The sequence below is a fragment of the Mytilus galloprovincialis genome, chromosome 5 (assembly GCF_965363235.1).
Source record: "Mytilus galloprovincialis chromosome 5, xbMytGall1.hap1.1, whole genome shotgun sequence".
Lineage (NCBI taxonomy): Eukaryota > Metazoa > Mollusca > Bivalvia > Mytilida > Mytilidae > Mytilus > Mytilus galloprovincialis.
The window spans coordinates 40,495,775-40,515,678 of NC_134842.1; the positions used below are offsets into that span (position 1 = coordinate 40,495,775).

Consider the following 19,904-nt stretch of genomic DNA (forward strand, 5'->3'; position numbering starts at 1 on the left):
ATTGAATGGTTTAAACTAGTCATGTGTTATGTCCCTTTAAGCTTGCTGTTCGGTGTGAGCCAGGGTTTCGTGTCGACGCTCTTACTTTAACCTTTAAATCTTTTACTTTACAAATTGTCACTTACATGTACATTTTTTTATTGAAATTATTGTTTCAGGTTAGGATGAAGATTGGTACATATTCAAACGTTTAACCCCGCTGCATTTGTTTGCACCTGTTCTAAGTCGGAAACTTGATGTCCCGTGGGTGTTGTTTGTTGATGTGGTTCATAACCGTCTCTTGTTTATCTTTTTATAATATAGATTAGACCGTTGTTTTTCCGGTTTGACTGATTTAAACATGTAATATTTGTTGTCCTTTATAGCTTGTTGTTCAGTGTAAGCCAGTTCTCCGTGTTGAAGACCTATTTTGATCTTAAAAGGTTTACTTTGACAAATAAGATCTGGATGAACAGTTGTCTCATTACAACTCATACCACATCTTCTTCTATCTATTTGTACACTCAATTTCGGAGGAAATGGGGGTTTAACCTAAGTTTCATAGCTAGAAACAGGAGCAACTTATGATATTCTTTGCGTTCCTTCAGCTTATACATTTGGTAGAATATTGTAGACAAAAGGTAAGTAGTAAGCTGTACGACTGCTTAAATGAATGGGAAACAAAGAAAACATCAAAAGTCGAAGGAAGACAGATAAATAAACCGTGAGCGTTGTATTTATGCAATAATAACCTTAAACACAATAAACTATACTATTTGAATTCAATTTTATTAGAATAAAGCAAGTATTCAGCAGAATATAACACAAATTATGCATTTTTCTAAATATGTCATAAAACTATTAAGATGATATAGGGTTAGATGTCATACAAAGAAATGATTAAAATAAAGTAATGGATGAGTCTATATTTCTTAGATTAGTTCTCTTGAGTATAATTTAAATGTCATATTCAATGTTTCTAAGACTATTTACGTCCCTTGGTCTATGCTTACTCTGAAAATTGGAAAAATTAAAATTACGTAAAAAATGGATTTCAGCTGCCCTGTCCTTGAATTTCCTTTTGAAGAAATGGTTCATAATTTCAAACATCAGGCTCATTACCTTTTTGATAGGGTTAGTTTCTTTTGAATAAGAACTAGACACAATCAAATACACTGAACATGTTATAAAATACGAAGTAGTTTTCCTTATGTAGACAAATCGTTTAGACCAAAACCAATACTTAGTAATACATTAATTATTTATTTACTGAAATCATACATATTAATAAACAAAATCTAAATAAATATTCGTAAAATTATCTACATATGATGAAATTGTGGATCATAATGTACTTGCAAACAACAAGCTTAAAAAATACATTAACAAAACGAGTATATTGTTCAGTTATATGTGCTATATTTGTATTGCAAGAACAAACAAGTGATGACTGGTGTTAAATGTCCTTACTTCTATTCTTTCCCTGCAAAACACAAAACAATCAAATTAAAGGTTAACGACAACCAATCTTTTTTTAGTTTTACAAAACGTTTAATTATTATCATATTTACTAACTACAGAACTGTTTTCTGATTTGTTCTTTAGTCATGTCAGTTGACAAAATATATATTATGAATTATAATATAAAGGATTTAGTCTTGTTAAAAGATTGATATAATCTACTTAAATTTACAAAACAATATTGTACCGCCTTTTGGTATTGATGGTACATGGATTATATATAATCTGTAAAGACTGAAAATTAAAACGTTTAGTCTTGTTAAGATTTGAAAGTATTTTGTAGATATTTTCTTGTTGTTGACACAGTACTGTTTATACATTTCGGAGCAGACAACCAAGGACTGTTCCCTATATTTAGACACATCAGTGTTGTGTTATTGTGATAGTAAAACAACTACTGAAATGTGTGAAAACAGACTGGATAAGACTTAAACAATACAAAAAAAAATATAACTTGATAACCAAATAATAGAGTAAAATATACCGACGGGAGATAAAAAACATAAATCGACGGTAACCTGACAACGCAAAATAGGAAAAAAAAACATCAAAAGACAAACAACAGTACAAAATATACAAGGAGACAAAATCCGACTTGGCAAAACGAACTTAATCAAAAATCGAGATGCCACAGGCAAAATGACCCTAAAGTGAGAGGAGAATTGTACCAAAGGTAGGAGTATACTCATAAAAAAAATTGAGAATGGAAATGGGGAATGTGACAAAGAGACAACAACCCGACCATAGAGCAGACAACAGCAGAAGGTCATCAACATGTCTTCAATGCAACGAGAAATTCTCGCACCCGGAAACGTCCTTCAGCTGGCCCCTAAACAAATATATACTGGTTCAGTGATAATGAACCCCATAATCAACTCCAAGTTGTACACAAGAAACTAAAAGTTAAAATAATACAAGACTAACAAAGGCCAGAGACTCCTGACTTGGGACAGGCGCAAAAATGCGGCGAGGTTAAACATGTTTGGGAGATATCAACCCTCCCCCTTTACCTCTAGTCAATGCAGAAAAGTAAACGCATAACAATACGTACATTAAAATTCAGTTCAAGAGAAGTCCGAGTCTGATGTCAGAAAATGTAACCAAAGAAAACAAACAAAATGACAATAATACATAAATAACATCAGACTACTATATATAGCTAGCAGTTAACTGACATGCCAGCTCCGGACTTCATTTAAACTGATTGAAAAATTATGTCTTCATCATATGAATATCAGGCACAATCCTCCCCGTGATGGGTTTAGTATCATACCATTAAAACATATATGAGAAGAACATAACCCGTGTCATGCCAACAACTGGTTTATTAATAATAAATGTGTTTAGTTCCGATGCAAATAACCTATAAGGGAATCAATATTAACGACAAAATATGGAATCTTTAATGACCTGACCACAGTATCGTAACTATATCCCTTCTTAATCAGTGTATTTAAAGGTATTGTTAGCTTCTGAATTGAATACTGACATTTTTGTGACCTGAACGTATAAAAAGTCTGCATGTTGAGCATTGTTAGTATTAGCTTTATTTAAAGTAAGTTGAACAGGATAAATTTCTTTAGTATACATACATTATTGAGAGCTAAACTATCATCCAAATATTTAAAAGTATCATTAAATTTGTGTATCAGATGTTGTTTCGATGGGTCTTTGCTGATTTTTGTCATAAATTGTAACTCATAGCAATACAATTGATGACAAAACCCTGTTAATCGAAAACGAACCAATGAGACAACTCTCCTCCAAATAACAATTTATAAAAGTAAACCATTACAGGTCAATGTACGGCCTTCAACACGGAGCCTTGGCTCACACCGAACAGCACCCTGAACAGGCCCTAAAATTACAAGTGTAAAACCATTCAAATGGGAAAACCAAAGGTTTAATCTATATAAACAACGAAAAAACGAGAAACACGTATAAATTTTATAAACAAACGACAACTACTGTACATCACATTCCTGATTTAGGGCAGGTGCAAACATTTGCAGCGGGATTTAACTTCTTGATGTACCAAACCTTCTCTTTTTTTCTGAAACAATAGTATAGCATAACAACATAGAAAAACACACGAGAAAATATCAATTGGAAGGTTTAACTCAATTAAAAATTGTATAAAAATACCCGAAACCAAAGGCAAGATACAAATATCCAGTTTATTATTAAATACTAAGTCTCTGTTTCGGAGTTAACAATTGAACAAATTGTTAGGAATATCAAACTGATTAAGTGGACTTCTCAATTGTTTTTTGGCTCGATATATAACTCATTATTTTGCAACAAATTACCTTATTTATCTTTTGCCATTCATTTTCCGACATCTTCTTTATTATTTTCTGTATTCGAATTACCAACGTTTTCATTCGTGTTTCCATTGTTACCATTTCCGTTGTTCCCACTTCCAAGGTTCCAGTCACGTTTCCTTCCACGGCCCCCGATGTTTCCTATTCCTCCGACATTTGTTTTTTTATTATTTTCTGTATTCGAATTACCAACGTTGCTGTTGTCGTTTCCATTGTTACCATTTCCGTTGTTCCCACTTCCAAGGTTCCAGTCACGTTTCTGTCCACGGCCCCCGATGCTTCCTATTCCTCCGACATTTCTTTTTTTATTATTTTCTGTATTCGAATTACCAACATTGCTGTTGTCGTTTCCATTGTTTCCATTTCCGTTGTTCCCACTCCCAAGGTTCCAGTCACGTTTCTTTCCACGGCCCCCGATGCTTCCTATTCCTCCGACATTTGTTTCTTTATTATTTTCTGTATTCGAATTGCCAACATTGCTATTGTCGTTTCCATTGTTACCATTGCCTTTGTTCCCACTTCCAAGGTTCCAGTCACGTTTCTGTCCATGGCCCCCGATGCTTCCTATTCCTCCGACATTTGTTTTTTTATTATTTTCTGTATTCGAATTACCAACGTTGCTGTTGTCGTTTCCATTGTTACCATTTCCGTTGTTCCCACTTCCAAGGTTCCATTCACGTTTCCTTCCACGGCCCCCGATGCTTCCTACTCCTCCGACATTTGTTTTTTTATTATTTTTTGTATTCGAATTACCAACGTTGCTGTTGTCGTTTCCATTGTTACCATTGCCTTTGTTCCCACTTCCAAGGTTCCAGTCACGTTTCTGTCCACGGCCCCCCATGCTTCCTATTCCTCCGACATTTGTTTCTTTATTATTTTCTGTATTCGAATTACCAACATTGCTATTGTCGTTTCCATTGTTACCATTGCCTTTGTTCCCACTTCCAAGGTTCCAGTCACGTTTCTGTCCACGGCCCCCCATGCTTCCTATTCCTCCGACATTTGTTTCTTTATTATTTGCTGTATTCGAATTACCAACATTGCTATTGTCGTTTCCATTGTTACCATTGCCTTTGTTCCCACTTCCAAGGTTCCAGTCACGTTTCTGTCCATGGCCCCCGATGCTTCCTATTCCTCCGACATTTGTTTTTTTATTATTTTCTGTATTCGAATTACCAACGTTGCTGTTGTCGTTTCCATTGTTACCATTTCCGTTGTTCCCACTTCCAAGGTTCCATTCACGTTTCCTTCCACGGCCCCCGATGCTTCCTATTCCTCCGACATTTGTTTTTTTATTATTTTTTGTATTCGAATTACCAACATTCGTGTTGTCGTTTCCATTGTTACCATTTCCGTTGTTCCCACTTCCAAGGTTCCAGTCACGTTTCTTTCCACGGCCCCCGATGCTTCCTATTCCTCCGACATTTGTTTTTTTATTATTCTTTGTATTCGAATTACCAACATTCGTGTTGTCGTTTCCATTGTTACCATTTCCGTTGTTCCCACTTCCAAGGTTCCAGTCACGTTTCTTTCCACGGCCCCCGATGCTTCCTATTCCTCCGACATTTGTTTCTTTATTATTTTCTGTATTCGAATTACCAACATTGCTATTGTCGTTTCCATTGTTACCATTGCCTTTGTTCCCACTTCCAAGGTTCCAGTCAAGTTTCTGTCCATGGCCCCCGATGCTTCCTATTCCTCCGACATTTGTTTTTTTATTATTTTCTGTATTCGAATTACCAACGTTGCTGTTGTCGTTTCCATTGTTACCATTGCCTTTGTTCCCACTTCCAAGGTTCCAGTCACGTTTCTGTCCACGGCCCCCCATGCTTCCTATTCCTCCGACATTTGTTTCTTTATTATTTGCTGTATTCGAATTACCAACATTGCTATTGTCGTTTCCATTGTTACCATTGCCTTTGTTCCCACTTCCAAGGTTCCAGTCACGTTTCTGTCCACGGCCCCCCATGCTTCCTATTCCTCCGACATTTGTTTCTTTATTATTTGCTGTATTCGAATTACCAACATTGCTATTGTCGTTTCCATTGTTACCATTGCCTTTGTTTCCACTTCCAAGGTTCCAGTCACGTTTCTGTCCACGGCCCCCCATGCTTCCTATTCCTCCGACATTTGTTTCTTTATTATTTGCCCTATTCGAATTACCAACATTGCTATTGTCGTTTCCATTGTTACCATTGCCTTTGTTCCCACTTCCAAGGTTCCAGTTACGTTTCTGTCCATGGCCCCCGATACTTCCTATTCCTCCGACATTTGTTTTTTTATTATTTTCTGTATTCGAATTACCAACGTTGCTGTTGTCGTTTCCATTGTTACCATTTCCGTTGTTCCCACTTCCAAGGTTCCATTCACGTTTCCTTCCACGGCCCCCGATGCTTCCTATTCCTCCAAAATTTGTGTCTTTATTATTTTCTGTATTCGAATTAAAAACGTTTTCAGGCATCTTACCATTGTTACCATTTCCGTTGTTGCTACTTCCAATGTTCCAGTCACGTTTCCGTCCATCCCCCTGGATGCTTCCTATTCCTCCGACATTTGTTTCTTTATTATTTTCTGTATTCGAATTACCAACGTTGCTGTTGTCGTTTCCATTGTTACCATTTCCGTTGTTCCCACTTCCAAGGTTCCATTCACGTTTCCTTCCACGGCCCCCGATGCTTCCTATTCCTCCGACATTTGTTTTTTTATTATTTTTTGTATTCGAATTACCAACATTCGTGTTGTCGTTTCCATTGTTACCATTTCCGTTGTTCCCACTTCCAAGGTTCCAGTCACGTTTCTTTCCACGGCCCCCGATGCTTCCTATTCCTCCGACATTTGTTTTTTTATTATTCTTTGTATTCGAATTACCAACATTCGTGTTGTCGTTTCCATTGTTACCATTTCCGTTGTTCCCACTTCCAAGGTTCCAGTCACGTTTCTTTCCACGGCCCCCGATGCTTCCTATTCCTCCGACATTTGTTTCTTTATTATTTTCTGTATTCGAATTACCAACATTGCTATTGTCGTTTCCATTGTTACCATTGCCTTTGTTCCCACTTCCAAGGTTCCAGTCAAGTTTCTGTCCATGGCCCCCGATGCTTCCTATTCCTCCGACATTTGTTTTTTTATTATTTTCTGTATTCGAATTACCAACGTTGCTGTTGTCGTTTCCATTGTTACCATTGCCTTTGTTCCCACTTCCAAGGTTCCAGTCACGTTTCTGTCCACGGCCCCCCATGCTTCCTATTCCTCCGACATTTGTTTCTTTATTATTTGCTGTATTCGAATTACCAACATTGCTATTGTCGTTTCCATTGTTACCATTGCCTTTGTTCCCACTTCCAAGGTTCCAGTCACGTTTCTGTCCACGGCCCCCCATGCTTCCTATTCCTCCGACATTTGTTTCTTTATTATTTGCTGTATTCGAATTACCAACATTGCTATTGTCGTTTCCATTGTTACCATTGCCTTTGTTTCCACTTCCAAGGTTCCAGTCACGTTTCTGTCCACGGCCCCCCATGCTTCCTATTCCTCCGACATTTGTTTCTTTATTATTTGCCCTATTCGAATTACCAACATTGCTATTGTCGTTTCCATTGTTACCATTGCCTTTGTTCCCACTTCCAAGGTTCCAGTTACGTTTCTGTCCATGGCCCCCGATACTTCCTATTCCTCCGACATTTGTTTTTTTATTATTTTCTGTATTCGAATTACCAACGTTGCTGTTGTCGTTTCCATTGTTACCATTTCCGTTGTTCCCACTTCCAAGGTTCCATTCACGTTTCCTTCCACGGCCCCCGATGCTTCCTATTCCTCCAAAATTTGTGTCTTTATTATTTTCTGTATTCGAATTAAAAACGTTTTCAGGCATCTTACCATTGTTACCATTTCCGTTGTTGCTACTTCCAATGTTCCAGTCACGTTTCCGTCCATCCCCCTGGATGCTTCCTATTCCTCCGACATTTGTTTCTTTATTATTTTTTGTATTCGAATTACCAACATTCGTGTTGTCGTTTCCATTGTTACCATTTCCGTTGTTCCCACTTCCAAGGTTCCAGTCACGTTTCCTTCCACCCCCCTGGATGCTTCCTATTCCTCCGACATTTGTTTCTTTATTATTTGCTGTATTCGAATTACCAACATTGCTATTGTCGTTTCCATTGTTACCATTGCCTTTGTTCCCACTTCCAAGGTTCCAGTCACGTTTCTGTCCACGGCCCCCCATGCTTCCTATTCCTCCGACATTTGTTTCTTTATTATTTGCTGTATTCGAATTACCAACATTGCTATTGTCGTTTCCATTGTTACCATTGCCTTTGTTCCCACTTCCAAGGTTCCAGTCACGTTTCTGTCCACGGCCCCCCATGCTTCCTATTCCTCCGACATTTGTTTTTTTATTATTTGCTGTATTCGAATTACCAACATTGCTATTGTCGTTTCCATTGTTACCATTGCCTTTGTTCCCACTTCCAAGGTTCCAGTCACGTTTCTGTCCATGGCCCCCGATGCTTCCTATTCCTCCGACATTTGTTTTTTTATTATTTTCTGTATTCGAATTACCAACGTTGCTGTTGTCGTTTCCATTGTTACCATTTCCGTTGTTCCCACTTCCAAGGTTCCATTCACGTTTCCTTCCACGGCCCCCGATGCTTCCTATTCCTCCGACATTTGTTTTTTTATTATTTTTTGTATTCGAATTACCAACATTCGTGTTGTCGTTTCCATTGTTACCATTTCCGTTGTTCCCACTTCCAAGGTTCCAGTCACGTTTCTTTCCACGGCCCTCGATGCTTCCTATTCCTCCGACATTTGTTTTTTTATTATTTTTTGTATTCGAATTACCAACATTCGTGTTGTCGTTTCCATTGTTACCATTTCCGTTGTTCCCACTTCCAAGGTTCCAGTCACGTTTCTTTCCACGGCCCCCGATGCTTCCTATTCCTCCGACATTTGTTTCTTTATTATTTTCTGTATTCGAATTACCAACATTGCTATTGTCGTTTCCATTGTTACCATTGCCTTTGTTCCTACTTCCAAGGTTCCAGTCACGTTTCTGTCTATGGCCCCCGATGCTTCCTATTCCTCCGACATTTGTTTTTTTATTATTTTCTGTATTCGAATTACCAACGTTGCTGTTGTCGTTTCCATTGTTACCATTGCCTTTGTTCCCACTTCCAAGGTTCCAGTCACGTTTCTGTCCACGGCCCCCCATGCTTCCTATTCCTCGGACATTTGTTTCTTTATTATTTGCTGTATTCGAATTACCAACATTGCTATTGTCGTTTCCATTGTTACCATTGCCTTTGTTCCCACTTCCAAGGTTCCAGTCACGTTTCTGTCCACGGCCCCCCATGCTTCCTATTCCTCCGACATTTGTTTTTTTATTATTTGCTGTATTCGAATTACCAACATTGCTGTTGTCGTTTCCATTGTTACCATTGCCTTTGTTCCCACTTCCAAGGTTCCAGTTACGTTTCTGTCCACGGCCCCCCATCCTTCCTATTCCTCCGACATTTGTTTCTTTATTATTTGCTGTATTCGAATTACCAACATTGCTATTGTCGTTTCCATTGTTACCATTGCCTTTGTTCCCACTTCCAAGGTTCCAGTCACGTTTCTGTCCACGGCCCCCCATGCTTCCTATTCCTCCGACATTTGTTTCTTTATTATTTGCTGTATTTGAATTACCAACATTGCTATTGTCGTTTCCATTGTTACCATTGCCTTTGTTCCCACTTCCAAGGTTCCAGTCACGTTTCTGTCCATGGCCCCCGATACTTCCTATTCCTCCGACATTTGTTTTTTTATTATTTTCTGTATTCGAATTACCAACGTTACTGTTGTCGTTTCCATTGTTACCATTTCCGTTGTTCCCACTTCCAAGGTTCCATTCACGTTTCCTTCCACGGCCCGCGATGCTTCCTATTCCTCCGACATTTGTGTTTTTATTATTTTTTGTATTCGAATTACCAACGTTGCTGTTGTCGTTTCCATTGTTACCATTTCCGTTGTTCCCACTTCCAAGGTTCCAGTCACGTTTCTTTCCACGGCCCCCGATGCTTCCTATTCCTCCGACATTTGTTTTTTTATTATTTTTTGTATTCGAATTACCAACATTCGTGTTGTCGTTTCCATTGTTACCATTTCCGTTGTTCCCACTTCCAAGGTTCCAGTCACGTTTCTTTCCACGGCCCCCGATGCTTCCTATTCCTCCGACATTTGTTTCTTTATTATTTTCTGTATTCGAATTACCAACATTGCTATTGTCGTTTCCATTGTTACCATTGCCTTTGTTCCCACTTCCAAGGTTCCAGTCACGTTTCTGTCCATGGCCCCCGATGCTTCCTATTCCTCCGACATTTGTTTTTTTATTATTTTCTGTATTCGAATTACCAACGTTGCTGTTGTCGTTTCCATTGTTACCATTTCCGTTGTTCCCACTTCCAAGGTTCCATTCACGTTTCCTTCCACGGCCCCCGATGCTTCCTATTCCTCCGACATTTGTTTTTTTATTATTTTTTGTATTCGAATTACCAACATTCGTGTTGTCGTTTCCATTGTTACCATTTCCGTTGTTCCCACTTCCAAGGTTCCAGTCACGTTTCTTTCCATGGCCCCCGATACTTCCTATTCCTCCGACATTTGTTTTTTTATTATTTTCTGTATTCGAATTACCAACGTTGCTGTTGTCGTTTCCATTGTTACCATTTCCGTTGTTCCCACTTCCAAGGTTCCATTCACGTTTCCTTCCACGGCCCCCGATGCTTCCTATTCCTCCAAAATTTGTGTCTTTATTATTTTCTGTATTCGAATTAAAAACGTTTTCAGGCATCTTACCATTGTTACCATTTCCGTTGTTGCTACTTCCAATGTTCCAGTCACGTTTCCGTCCATCCCCCTGGATGCTTCCTATTCCTCCGACATTTGTTTCTTTATTATTTTTTGTATTCGAATTACCAACATTCGTGTTGTCGTTTCCATTGTTACCATTTCCGTTGTTCCCACTTCCAAGTTTCCAGTCACGTTTCCTGATGAAGAATGAAAATAGTTATGTTGATACAGCCCGTTATAAAACAAACAATTAAGCATGAATGAAGAGTATCACATTAATTTCTTTTAAACAAGAGGGACGACAGATACCAGGCAGACAGTTAAACTCTGATACCTTTCAGGAAAACTTCCTAAATTGAATGACAGAAATTGTCAATGTCAGGAAAATCCCACACTAAGAAGCGATATTGTTTTCACCATTGTTTTATTTTGTATGTATTATTTAGTATTCAGTATATAAAACTCAATTTAGAAACTAAACCACTTTCATCATAACTATATTGATCTTTTAGGCTTTTTAAGCAAAACATATTGAGCTTTTACGAGAGTTTTAATATTGTTGTTTAAAGCATCAGAGAAATTAAATTAAAAAAAGAAATAAGCTATGAAAAAAAGTAAAATCAAATAAACTATTAATACACGCTGAATAAAAACTGATACTACTTCGGTTTTACCTGAGATAATTCATAAGGGTATCACTGGCAAAATCATCATTGTCACCATTTGTTTCTCCATTTCTGTTTTGAATACTCTGTCCTAAAAAGAAAACCAGAAAAGTTGTATTTTGGTATTCATTTTTAAAAAATGTTAACAAAGTTAAAAGTTTTGCAGAGATTTTGTGTTAGAGTATAAAATTTATTTTGTCATTCAAACACACACTAAAACACTCTTCAGAAGTGTCACCGGGCTTTAGTGATTGACATTGCTCATTTTAGTAAAAATTTAGTAACATTTTCCAACCTTTAAATTCTAATTGATAATCTGTAAAATCTTACAAACAACAAATCGAATTCATGCTTTATCATATACCTCATACATGTGTTAACATTTAATGCTTTGTTTTTATTTTTAAATCAAATTGACAGTTCAAGTTGCTATTGGGTCAAAATTAATTTAATAAAAAGTTGATTGTTTTTTTTTCTTTTTTTTTTGCCTGTATAAAAAATGAGGCATGATTGCCAAGATACATCCATGTTGGTCTCACATGGATAAAGAGTTATTGTTTTTAAAGTCAAGTTTGGCCGAGAAAAAGAGATTTTAAGGGATTGGCCATTATAAAGATAACATGTTATTCAGATTTAACAGTATGACTTAATCTGATTGGTTGCTATGTGCACCCGCTATTTGTTTATTTTTAGAGACGTCGTTCACTTTGTATTATACCAAAGGCATAATGAACTATTTGCATTTAACCCTACGCAACTGAGATGTCTTTTCAACGCTAGGATGAGTGCATGATAAAATTGAGAATGGAAATGGGGAATGTGCCAAAGAGACAACAACCCGACCATAGAGCAGACAACAGCAGAAGGTCACCAACAGATCTTCAATGCAACGATAAATTCTCGCACCTGGAGGCGTCCTTCAGCTGGCCTCTAAACAATTATATACTGGTTCAGTGATAATGAACACCATACTAAACTCCAAATTGTACACAAGAAACTAAAAGTTAAAATAATACAAGACTAACAAAGGCCATAGGCTCCTGACTTGGGACAGGCGCAAAAATGAGTCGGGGTTAAACATGTTTGTGAGATCTCAACACTCCCCCTATACCTCTAGCTAATGCAGAAAAGTAAACGCATAACAATACGCACATGTATTTCGTCAATTTTCCGCCCTAATTTTATTGATTGGTATATTGTATAATAACTCTGAATATCAACACAACGATGTTAAATCTGCAAATTTGTAAAAGCAATTGTTTTTTTCATCCCTCAATGGAATTAGAACTCAATGTCAGTAAAATGTGGAGTTGAAAACACACTACGTGATATATAAGGCATGAATATATATATGATTGGAATTAATGCATTATCATATGTAAACCTCCATTTGAAGTCATTGATGAGAAAAATATATAATACTTTCATATTACACATTATAAATAAACCGCGGAAATACTTTGTGAATGTTTCTAAAAAATGTTTGTATTACCGTTTGGTATAGCTTATTAACATAATATCCTTACCGCTGACTGTCATGAACAGACAGCTTAATAGTACTACAGCCTTTATTGTCATTACTTTTCTGAAATAGAAAAAAAATTATATAGTATTGTATTCCCATTAAGATCGTATGTTCACTAGACAAAGCTGATGAATGTGCTGTGTTTGTTAATACGTACATGTTGTAAAGTTTATATGGCTGTTTATAAAACATGTTATTACTGAGTATATAATCAAGCTCGTTTACACGTTTAGGAGTGTATGTGAAGCTTGTATACAAGATGAAGAGTGTATGTGCAAGCTCAAATACAAGTACAAAGAGTATATGTTAAACCTCAAATAAAAGTATAAGAGTATATATTGAAGCTCGTTAACGAGTGCTATATTATATTAATCAACAAAAGAAACGATACACGACTTTGGAGTAAATTTATCAAAAAGATACACTGTGTTAAAAAGCTTTCATTTGCAAAGTATGCACATATGATAATGAAAATTAAAACCTGTCGGAAAGTAACTAAATTCCGTTAAACGACAATAGGGTGCAATTTATTTTTGCGAAAGGTTGGATAAAAAAACGACACACAATTTTCTATGCACTAAATGAACCTTCAAATTTGTTTACAAATATTCAATATGCTAATCAAGTTATGTTCATCTCGTTAATTATGGGTTAAATATTATTTAAGAAAAAAAACATTAGTTAAACTACCTGTTATATGCTACGTTTGTGCTTAAGTTTTCTTTTTGTAATAAGTGTTGAACAATATGCCTTTTACCTCATTTTGGTTTGTACTAAGTAATCATTCTTAAACAACATGATCAACGGACTTATTTCTAATTTCTTTGGTTTTTTCTTGTTACCTTGATTTGTATTTTTAAGATCTATCAGTGAGATTTTAACATCGGTACACTAATATCGCCTTTAAAAATTAACTCAATATATTAACTTACATGCGAAGCGATGTATGAGGTTTTTAAATTTAATAGATGCTTTTTATCCTTTTTCTTAAATATTTGTTCGTTTTGAGATTGTGACACAATAATGACTGTTGTTCTCATATTTTGACTATTTTACCAATAATGTCTGTTTTGTTCACGCATAGTTGTAAATATAATGGAATTTCGCAACTTCACGCTTACATCCTAAATTTGAAAAAAAAAATATAATTAAATACAATAAACTTTAATTAGACGCGTGTTTTATCTCTAAAATGACTCATCAATAACAATCAAATAAAAAAAAATATATATAGACAATATAATGTACGATATCGAAGAGCATTGAGGACCACAATTCATAAAAATTTTGCTAAAAATAATTTCCTCAAAAAGGCCTTTCAGATACTTTACAAATGGTATTGCTTGATTTTTAGCGATTACGGCCACCTCTGTGTTGACATTAATAATTATTGATACGGTCATTATTGTAAAAATTAACTGTTCTTAAAACTAAGAATGGTTTTAAACACTACACGAAAAGGCAGATTTACAACAATTTGGGCAATCTTGTAAATGTTTGACAAATGTAACTACTTTTCTGCCAGATATATTTGCGGACCTACTAATGTATATGTAAATGCATTATTCCTTTGGCATTATTTTGGACATTCTCAAAGATATGCTAAAGATAATTATATTATTTCCATATCTTTATTCATATTCTAAAGATATGTAAAGATAATCCTTATATTTGCATGCACTTTCCAGGATAGGAGATGTTTGCAAAGTTTAAAATTTACATAATTTTTTTACAGAGGTGTGGGCAGTTTTGAGAGACCGCGGTTTATAAAACATTTACAACCAATGTAAATGCTGTCAAATTTTTATGTTATATTTGCAAACGTTTTTCGATATCGTTCATGCATGTAAAGAAATGTATTTTATTTACTAATACTTTCCAGTATTATAGTTATTTTGATAAATATCGATATTTGCAACATATCTTTACAGACGTAAGCAAAGTTTTGAGAGACCGCGGTTTATAAAACATTTACAACCAATGTAAATGCTATCAACTGTTTGTGTTATATTTGAAAACGTTTGTCGATATCGTTTATGTATGTAAAGGAGTGCATTTTATTTACTTATACTTTCCATTATCATTAATATTTTGATAAATATCGATATTTGCAACATATCTTTACAGACGTATGCAAAGTTTTGAGAGACCGCGGTTTATAAAACATTTACAGCCAAAGTAAATGCTGTCAAATGTTTGTGTTATATTTGCAAACATTTGTCGATATAGTTTATGTATGTAAAGACATGTATTTTATTTACTAATACTTTCCACTATCATAGTTATTTTGATAAATATTAATATTTGCAACATATCTTTATAGACGTATGCAAAGTTTTGAGAGACCGAGGTTTATAAAACATTTACAACCAAAGTAAATGCTGACAAATATTTGCTTATTTTTGCAAACATTTGCGGATGTATTTATGTACGTCAAGAAATGCATGTTATTTACTTCATAGTTAGTATATGAAACATTGATACTGTTAAGTTGTCTTCACACAGGTATAGCTTTGCGATACTGCAGTTTATATCTCGCATGCACAACAAACGTAAATGAGGGTCATGATTAGAGCTAAAAGAAGAAAAAAAGAAAACAATTTACTCCCAAAAAATTAGATAAAAATATGAAAGACCCAATCCAGACCCTAGTAAATGCTGTAAGATGTGTCGATTATTTCGCATTTACGGAAAAAATAAATCCATATATTGTATTGTACTTTTTGCAGAAAAGTTCATGTATTGATGGTTTCAGAGAGTCACACCGAGCGAATATTTGAATTGAAGTAGATATTGTTCTTCCCGATTCAAAACAGAACTGCTTAAAGATATAATTAATGATATTAAAAAAGGCAAAGTGCTTTTTATATGTCGGACCGATGATATTTTTTTTCTATTTGAATAAATAAGGAAATCTCCAAAGCTTTACTCCAGAACCATGGAAAAAATTTAAACAGTAATGGGATTTTTTTTTTTTTTTTTTAAGATCTTGCTTGCATAACAAAACACTGCTTTAAAATGTTCATAATTATTTCAATATAACTTGAGCCAAGGCGTGTGTTTTGCATTATCCTATAAATTGAAAATACACGAGTATGCACATACATGTATTTTATCAGAATGTTGTCAGAATGTTTATGTTTACAATTGAAAATGTCTAATAATACAATGAAGAAAGAGATGACGATGATGGGAGTTTTTAACGACCTCGACTGGCTGTACTGCGAAGAAAGAGCATGAATTAATTATCCCTTAATAGGTGGTAAATGTGTCACTTGTATGTAAATGAAGGGATTTTCCTGACTGTGAAATGGTTCATCTTTTAACACTACAGGGTACTTTAAAATGTGTTAATTACCAAAATGTGTTTATTACCAAAATTGATCAAATACAATGTAACGCTAATTGTGTATAATAAAATCCAGACGTTGTAAATAGATTATACCAATTACGCAAGTCAAGAGTTGCCAGATAAAGACATCATTAAACATGCAGTTTGTATTCGTGAAAACGTGTTAATACTTTGCTAGAAAATTAAAAGAGAAATAAGGACAGTTACTGTAACATTGTATTTAAAAATATGTTGAAATTATATACAGTAAAACTGTTTTTAAACAATTATCTTTTCTATAATATATAAAAGAAAACATTCTCGTTTCCCCGCTTCTCATACATGTAGCAGATATAATAGATTCGATGCAAAGCAAGTAGTTTAATTTTTGAATCAGGTATAATCCCTGTATTTCGTGTTTTAACAAGAATAAAAATGACCAACATTAATGAAAAAAAAACTACATTAATTTCAATAACCTTCCTGCTCCTGTATCAGTTTTATTCTGAAGATATATATAGTAGTATTCAATCAATTCAAATTTTAATAAAATATCTTGGTGCCCTTTGGTTTTCCGATCTTGACTTTATCCTATTTAAAGGTATAATGATATAAAAAAAATCCCAGTACATGTATTTGTTCTAATCGAAGGCTCAAAATTTTAAAAATATTTCGTATATTTAGTATACCAAGTATTAAATCTATCAAATTATAACATCACATGTTCACAACAATAGTAAGATTTAAGCTATAACAGCAACATAGCTTATTCTCCTAGTACGTATTTGTTAGTCTTGAAAAAACTCAAACCATTATGACATATTAAAGGAGATGTGACATGATTGCCAATTAAACAACTTTCCATCAAAGTCAAAATTAAATGACGTACATGTAAGTTTGCTAAATTTGATATCTCCCAATTACCATCCACTATGAACTGCTTATACAAAAAGATATTTTGTCACCAAATGATTTATAATAATTTATAAAATATAACATCATTAATATATATGCTAATTTAAATTGTGTGCCCTTGGCTAAATACTAGGATCATATTGTTTTACCTGTGTCCTTTCGACAGTCCCGCACTTGGTATACTAGTATAAGATTATACGGCTGATTTCGTAGGATTATGTACAGTTTTTAAGCTTAAACTTTTAAATGATGTACCTGGTGTTAGTACATACACTAACGATTCGCATCTTGTCAATGTTTTCTTTTTTTTTATGACAGGTTGCTAAATTTGTCATTTTTAAATATATTGCGCCGATATACTTTTTTACCTATATTGAGGTGCATATATATTCTCGCGATCATTTTTTCTTTAATAATTTTTCACGAACGACAGAATGTTGAACTTGGTGTATTTGAGTGAAATTTTGCATACAGTTTGCAAGGATGATGACATATGTGTTTCTATATATATAAAAAAAAATAAGAGGATGTGGTATGATTGCCGATGATACAACTCTCCACAAGAGACCAAATGACACTGACATATTCATCTATAGGTCACTGTACTGCCTTCAACAATGAGCAAAGCCATACCGCATAGTCAGCTATAAAAGGCCCCGAAATGACATATGTAAAATACTTCAAACGAGAAAACAAACGACCTAATTTATGTACAAAATAATGAACGAAAAACAAATAGCAACAAACTAAATTACAGACTACTTGACTCGGGACAGGAACATACAGAATGTGGTCAGGTTAAACTCGTTTAAAGGCGCCAATCCTATCTCCCTCTAACCCGGGACATAAACTGGACCCCTAATGTGTTCCATTATCGCTACACTAACGCTTCGAAGCGTAAGATGGAATTGCGGACCAGTTTACTTGGGACAGTGGTGTAACAGTACAACATGAGAATAATCTGTAGAAATCAGTTAAAAAAGGCTTAACTCATCAGATGGATACAAATAGAATACATCTTAAAAAAACAGAGTGGACGTGGAAGGGTACTTATACATCCCAACAACCAAAAGACTTTAAGTACAGAATACTCGCAGTTACTGACAGCTAGTTGAAACCTAATAACAACTAATACAAAAAGCATGCATCTTAGAGGCATAATCAGAGGCGGATTTAGGTGGGGGAAGGGGGCCCGGGCCCCCCCTTTTTCAGAAAAATTTTGGTTGGTTATATAGGGAATTACTGAAGCGTGACAGAATCGGGCTCCCCTCAGGCAGTCAGTGGGCCCCCTCTTATGAAAATTTCTAGATCCGCCACTGATAATCCGGGATATTATGTTAGTTTTTAGTTTTCTCCGTATATAAGAACTAAGCCATCTATAGAAAAATCTTTAAAAAAAAAAAAAAGTTAAAACAAGGCATTTTCCCTGTGTAAATTTGTCGTAAAAATTGACGTTTTCTAATCAAATTTACGAAAAAACAAAAATGGTGACCGCCATTTTTTTTTATTACATATTCCAATGTAACTCGATTCAAAGTACAAGTGTGCCAAACAATTTTGAAATCGGGAGATATGCCATTCGGTGTCGTGTTATCTTGAAATATAAGTACATAGTTTTGGATTATGAAGAAAAATTGCCCACTTCGAGGGGAACACGAAACTGCATTGAAAATGAAAAAAAAATCTGGAGCAAAATTAAACATACAAATCTAGGTTAGAAAAAGACACTACTTTTAAAAAAGAAATAAAAAGAATAAACATTAAGAGATACAATCATAATAATTTAGTAAAATAAAAAAAGACGTAGATAACTAGAATGGCATCTTCTATGAGGGTGTGGATGGAGTTTACAGAATAGAGAATAATGGGCTAAAAAATAAAGAATAGAAAAGAAAAGGATAGGCAAAATATTTAAGAATAGAGAATAGTGGGCTTCTAGAATATAAAAAATAGAGAATAATGGGCAAAATTTATATAGAATAGAGAAAAAATGGCGTAAATAATATTAAGAATTGAAGAACACCCACCTCCCTCCTTTTCCAGACCCTCTTTTATCCTATGACTGTTAAAAGAAAGAAGCACCGTAATTCATAGGAACAAATAGATTTGAAATATATTATTTTTTCTAATAATACTCTTTACCCTTCTCGGAACGATCGGTTAATTTTTGTTTCCTCTACTTAAATCGTCTTTAAATTCTCATAGCATATGATATTTGTCAACATTCTTTTTTTACTGAAAACTTTACAGAAAATTGTAAGAGTGGGCAGGAGCACCCCAATCTTTATCTTAGTAAATGAAAATAGAAACGGCAGTTTTTTTTTTCCAGCGCAAAACTGTTGTCCTAACAAACAAGAACCTACTAAGTTTACGAAACATTACAAGTAGATGCATCACAGGAAAGCAGTATTTCAAATACCCCCCCCCCCCAAAAAAAAAAAAAAAAAAAAAAAAAATCAATAAAAAAAAATCACTGTTGCTAGTAACTGGACTATGATGACCTGCGACCCCCAATGCTAGTCTATACAGGTGCAGTACTAGTCTATAACGTATGTGCATTGATTAGTAGATACAATCATGAAATGAGTGTGCGTCTCTTACCAAAAGCAATTCATTTTAACATTTCTTTTTACATTTGAGCCACCTGTGATTTTTTTTATTTTTGGAGCATTTTTTACAATGACTATTAATTTATAAACTAACCTCACATTTTGAATAGTAATTGAATATATGGGCATTTGCATTGATAGATTCTGCCAGATTTGCACTTTGCATAATTAACTAATTACAAATTAATTTATTTAAAAAGGTCA

The 19,904-nt window shown here is 34.8% G+C and overlaps 1 protein-coding gene across 1 annotated transcript; it reads right to left on the reverse strand.

Annotated features, from left to right (window-relative positions):
- Positions 1–1,248: 1,248 nt before the first annotated feature.
- On the reverse strand, positions 1,249–5,479 carry LOC143074510 (uncharacterized). Its single transcript, XM_076249934.1, has 2 exons — positions 3,810–5,479; positions 1,249–1,462 (listed from the first exon to the last, which is right to left on the reverse strand). Exon 1 carries the CDS (start codon positions 4,804–4,806, stop codon positions 3,829–3,831), a length of 978 nt encoding a protein of 325 aa, XP_076106049.1. The 5' UTR covers positions 4,807–5,479; the 3' UTR covers positions 1,249–1,462; positions 3,810–3,828.
- Between the last annotated feature and the right edge of the window lie 14,425 nt (positions 5,480–19,904).